General features: G+C 42.8%; 1 protein-coding gene across 1 annotated transcript in view; it reads left to right on the top strand.

Annotated features, from left to right (window-relative positions):
- Positions 1-294: 294 nt before the first annotated feature.
- The window catches only part of syt14a (synaptotagmin XIVa), a 31,245-nt gene continuing 25,539 nt past the window's right edge, over positions 295-6,000 (top strand). The window contains exons 1-2 of the mRNA XM_088936275.1: positions 295-1,387; positions 4,913-5,125. Of these exons, the coding sequence (XP_088792401.1) occupies positions 295-1,387; positions 4,913-5,125 (1,306 nt within the window). The remainder of the gene's footprint in view (positions 1,388-4,912; positions 5,126-6,000) is intronic.

Raw genomic sequence — 6,000 nt, 5'->3', positions numbered from 1 at the left:
TGGAATCTGGGTAAGAATCAATTTTCTGCAACCTTTGCTCATTGACGATCCAAGGCTGCCTTCCTGCCTTGTTAACTGTACATTTTCTCTCCTGTTTGTGTGCCAGCAGCACAGAACTAGGAAGGGGAGAACAATTCCCAGGCTCTGGCAGTATGCCCGAAGAAGGCTTAGCAGTTAAACAGTAATCCAAAATCAAACACTCAGACTACTGTAAAGAGTAAAAAAAGGGCACATCTAAAGCATAGAAACAGCACTTGGGAAGGGAATGCAAAGCAACCATCGTCAAACGACATCATGGCGTTTTTCAAGAGCTTCCAGCAAAGCCTGGCTCTGCCGTCGGTCTCCTCCATTGTGGACTCTTTTACCAACGCGGTGGATGACCTTGCCAGCGCCGTAGGGGACGTTACCTACACTGTCAGCGACTCGGTGGCAGAGCAGGTCACCACCATCATCCACAACCTGCAGGCCGAGGAGGAGGAGGAAGAGGACAAGAAGAAGGGCGGGAGGGCAGGACCAGCCGAAGCCAGCAAGACACAAGAGGAGGAGAAAGCGACAGCGAGGAAGGGAGGGGAGGACCAGGGGCTGAATGCCGTGGGCAGGCAGAAGCTCAAGCGTCAGGGCTCTTTGGATCGGTCCGGCGATCCGGAGACCTATACCACAGACTACAGCACAGGGTCCACCCGCTCCACTGAGACCTTCACCGAATCCACCGGCAGTGACCTCTCCCAGGCCACCGATGGCAGCCGAGGGGAGGGACGCAGAAACCCTCAGAGAGGAGGAGGAAGCAGGCCTGACGACGGCAGAAGCCACCGGCCTCCAGACAGGAGGGATCTCTCTCACAAAGGCAGTATTGTGAATGCCACCGAGCCACAGACGGAGTGTAGGCCCAGGAAATCCAAAAACATTTCTGACCAAAACATTCCCGCCCCTCTGGAGGCAAGGACAACTTGTGGGAACAATGTCCAGGGGGACCCCGACAGCAAAAGAACCAGTTCCCCGCCTTCCGATGGACCTGGCCAAAAGGACAAAGAAGGAAAGAAAAGTGGGACTTCCAATGGTGGCCAGAAGATCAAAGGAAAACTGAGGTCTAGTGTTTCTGTATTTTCTAAGGAAAAGTCAACCAATAGTACAACAATGGCCACTGCTGGAAAGATAAGTGGCCGTGATGAGCAGAAAACCTCGAAGAGTCTGATCTCTGATAACAAGCAAGCAGAGAAGCAAGAGACCACTGCAGACCCCAAACCAGGGAAGAATGGTAAGGTCACTGCCTGCGACAAAGGGGACCCAAAAGACAAGACTCGGAGCAGGAAAGGCTCTTCCAAAGGAGAACAAAAGAAGCTAAGTGATGGGGCCAAAAAAGAGAAGAGCAAAAAGAAACTGGGTAAAGGTGAGGTGATCTTGCTGAGACCTAACTTCTTTCTCCTCTTTGCTGTGTGCTGCTAATCTACTCTTGCCTGCTGAAAGTTTCATGCAAGCCGGAGCTCAGTCCACTTGCTGCATGAATCCTTTTGGAGCACTCTGCCTGCAGACTTTCCACCTTCTTGTCCACCTTATGTCTTCCTTTATAATGCCCTCTTCTTCTTCAATGACACGTTTGGGGATTCTCTGCAACATTCAGGTGGAGAAGGTGTACATACAATGTATGGTTACAGTCAGAGAATCGTGCACAGTTTTAGTCTTGAACAGTGAAGATTACGAGGGGACATGAACCAAGCATTCAAGATCCTCAAAGACAGAGATAAAGACAAACCAACGGACTTCTTCATAAACCACAGTGAAACACAAACCAGCGGACACAAGTGTAAACTACTTGGAAGTGCACTTAAAACTGAAAAGAGGAGGCACTTCTTAACACAAAGGGTTGTGGGAGTCTGAAACAAGTTATCAAGTCATGCTGAAGCTGACACTCTGGCTTCTTTAAAGAAGCAGCTAGATGAGATCCTTGGATAAAATAACTACTAACTACCAAACAGGCTAGATAAGCCGAATGACCGAATTAACTGCAGAATATAAATACTAACATTCCTGATTGAAACTAAAATAAACAGCAGGGTTTTTCCTCAAAGTCTGTGGACGTTGCTGGACACGATTCAAGAGTTTTAAATAATTTTTAATGTTATCATCAATAATGAAGTCCACAGATTGCTCTATGCTCTAATGTCAAATACAGATCATCAAGCTTCATATTCTTTGCATATTAACTATTTGTCAAGCTCCTATGTAAAAGGAGCTGGGCATAATACAGTACATAGGCAATGGGACCTGAAATGACCCCAAATGACCACAATGACTGTAAAAGTAAAGTAAGGTAAAACTGAAAAGGCTTGGTTTAGTGTTCTTCTTACAGACCAATTTATGAAAGCAATGAAGCCAACAAAAATGCTTCAGAGAGTTGAATTTCTAGCACTAGAATTAAATTGCAAAGCCCTGCCCACGCGGCAGATTAAAACATCACCAGGTCAAGTTTTGTAAGAACAATGAGGCTGTGATAGAGAGGGCTCGAGAGCACGCAGCTCCTAAAGCTTTAACAAAGCCTCATGAATATTCCCTCTGATAATGCCACTCTCTGCATAACTCTATTGCATTTTAAGGTACTTGAGATTGAGATTCGAGACATTGAAATTAGGCTTCACATAACAATCTGCTTTTTGTTATTAAAAACTTTAATTTGCTAAAAAAAATGTACAGCTCATTTCTCCTTTTATTTCCCGTTAAAACTACACACATAAGAAAGTTTACAACTGATATGAGGATATTTCAATATACTGTACTGTAGCTGGTTTGGTTGCTTGCAGCTAATTGATCCAAGGATCTCATCAATGTGTTTTTGGAACAAAGAGGGTTATCAGCTTCATCAACCTGCCTTGAAAGTGTGTTCTATGCTCCCACAACCCTTTGTGTAAAGAAGTGTCTTCTATCCAGCCTTTTATGACAGAAGCCAGGATATCAGCTTTAACAAAATGATGGGATAGGGCATTCAAGACCCTGACAACTCTTTTTGTAAAGAAGTGCTCTCAGTTTAATATCCACTTTTTCTTAGGTTTTTACATGTCCTGCAAATCAATGCTTTGACCATTATATTTAGAATATCTTAAACCACAATCTGTTGTGTCAGGCCTCTATGTGAGATGCTTCAAAAACTGTTGTAATAAAGTATGTGAATCAGTAAACTACAAACATCCAAGTGACTTGCCTTTATATTTCCTTTATGCTGTTCCTTACCACTCCTCACAGTTACTCTCACACTTCAGGATTACGGCTTCGACCCATCCACCACAACTTTGGTATGAAAAGCTGGCACCCATTACTAAGTGTAGAACTGGTTAATAATTAATTTGCATATGAAATTAAATTAGAATTCTAGAATGGAGTCAGAGAGCTGAAAACGGTTCATTACTGTAGGATCTCATCAAACCACTTTTTTTTTACTATAATAAGAAGCCCTCTCCGGCTAATTCATTTTCCAATTAATCTGCATAAAGACATAAACCACCTGTCTTTCTATTTAATTTGCTTTGTTATTCTGAGGTGCAACATACAAAAGTCACATTGAAATAAAAGGTAATTGCAAACATTCAGCATCCTAAGAGCACTCTATCCCAATTAAAGCCTTCAGCCTCTGAAAGGAGGGAAACTCATTTTAATCAAGTCTGAGCAGTGCTCTCTTCACACAAGCATGGTGCACTTAGAAATGTACCCTGAAGATACCGGGGAGGAAATCATCTCTCCCTACTCAGTGATACTACTGTACGTCCTGACCTTCAGCCACTGTCTCGGTCATTAGAGTCTGACAGTTTATTCCTCCCATGGGCCTGCCTGCTGTTTGATTCTCAGGGCTGAGTCAATGGAATTTATGGACTTTTTGTTTCTTCTCTCTAGATTTCTTAGGACAGTCCCACTTTATTTCTTGATAATTTGTATACTTTACAGTGTTTACTGTCTATCATATACAGTGAAATAGTGTTTAAGTGAAACAGTCAGGATACTCACTCTGATCTCTGTGCTGCTAGGGGTTTCCCCTCTAGTGTGCAAGATGTTCTGTAACAGAACTGAAATTAAGCATCTCAGGCTCAATCCCAGACCCCCTGCCTTCCTCTGGTTGATGTGCAGTGTTCATGCCATGTCACACAAATGCATAAGAGAGACACCTTCTGGTAGTTATGAGCATTAGCTGTGTGTTGTTCCTACAGTAAATAGTTCAGAAACCCATGATCAGAAAGTCATGATTGCCAAATGTTCATAGCATTCATGGCAAATAGTTAGAAATATTATTTCTAACTATTTCACAATAAAGAAATGCGTTCATTTTGCAAAACGTTTTACTTGAAATTATGTATCTGTAACAATGTTAAATGGAGCTATTAAGAACAAGAAAAGTTACAAACAGAATAGCATTCAGCCAATCTAAGCCCATTTAAGAGTTACGGTGCGAGTTAATTGATCCCCGGATCTCATCCATCTGTGTCTTGAAAGAAACCAGGATATTGGCGGCAGCAGCAAGCCTGGGCAGCACACCCCTACAAATCTTTGTGTAAAGAAATACCTCCTGTTCTTGGTTTTAAATGTATTTCTGTGTTATTTCCTTTAAAATATTGACTATGTGTTTCACATGAAAACACTTCAATTTGTATTACCAGGGTTTCCGAGCATTTTGTAGGGTAATTTAGGTAATTAAGCGGGTGACTAAGCAGCCAGACACAGAGGGGCAGCCAGCCCCATGATGTTTTTATTAGGCCTTTCTGCACCTACTGTAAATTTCAAAACTCAGATCATTGGAATAGACATAGGGAGCGGGCAGATGAAGGTCTTTTATTTCTGCCTAGGCTGGACAGTCTGTATTTTGCTAATAGGTTTGCCACCTCCTCTGTCTCCTAGTCTCCATTAACACCCTTCTGCACGCCGTCCTCGTCAGATAAGGACTATCCGGATGGAGACCTGCGCGGCTCTTCCTCGGAGAGCGAGGACGAAGTGATGGGGAAGTACCAGGAGGCCATGTCCCGCTCCCAGGCTGCCCGCGGAGCAGAGGCCCGGCACCCGAAGGGCTACGTATGGGAGACCAGGCAGAAGTACAGCCCTCTGTCAGCGGAGTACGATGGCTACAGCAGTGAGGCATCCACAGAGGAGGGTAAGGACCTGCTATCTCCCCTCTCCTGAGCACCCCGTCAGTCGTATCGCTCTCTCGAGGGAGAGAACCTGCATTTTCAGTTAACTTGGCTTTCTTTAAAAACAATCCAGTGTATGCCATTCTGTTCCACGTGGCCATGCTATCCTTTCCTGCAGTTGCATAATCCAGAAATGACCCTCTGCATATACGTGGGTGAAACATTAATGTGTTCATTTGTAATGATGTATTGATGATGAAGATTTTACAGCAATCCTATACATTTCTTGTACCGTGTTTCAATAGCTAGTACTGCACACTGTTTAGTATTAATATGTCTAGTTACGGTCCTTTTCACAAAGTAATTTTCTATCTTTATTTTAACAGATGACTCACAGGAAGCCTTTACTGAATCATTTGTTAATTCAAACCACACAATTTAGATGGTGTGTGAGACTGTTCTAAGATAAGCTGTGCAAGGACAATTGCAATATTTGTTTATTGATTGATTGATCTGCTAATCCAACCACTTGATGTGAGCTGTCCAGAACATTCAGCGTCCTTAGATTTGGGAAGGAACTTTATAAATAACAGACATTATTATTAGACATATGTACACTTTTTGACAACTATCTGCCTTGGGCACTTGTTTTTTAATAGGGTGCAAGCATGATATCTGTTTAATCTTTATTTTTTTAATCTTTTAATCTGTTTAATCTTTAAAAGTTATCTGTGTTATGGCACCTATGGGCTTTTGCAACATCACATACAGTCCACCTGAAAGTCACACTGCTGGCCCTTATTTTGTTTTATCCAGTGAAAATAAAAGATTTTTTAGCCAGTCCTGTGGGTCAAAAATACCCTGCATATGGAGTACTGTTTCCAAAACTGTGAGCATT

This window comes from Atractosteus spatula, chromosome 2, assembly GCF_055471065.1.
Source record: "Atractosteus spatula isolate fAtrSpa1 chromosome 2, fAtrSpa1.hap1, whole genome shotgun sequence".
Classification (NCBI taxonomy): Eukaryota; Metazoa; Chordata; class Actinopteri; order Semionotiformes; family Lepisosteidae; genus Atractosteus; species Atractosteus spatula.
Note: the sequence above shows the minus strand (reverse complement) of the source record. Positions and strands in the feature narration are given on the sequence as shown.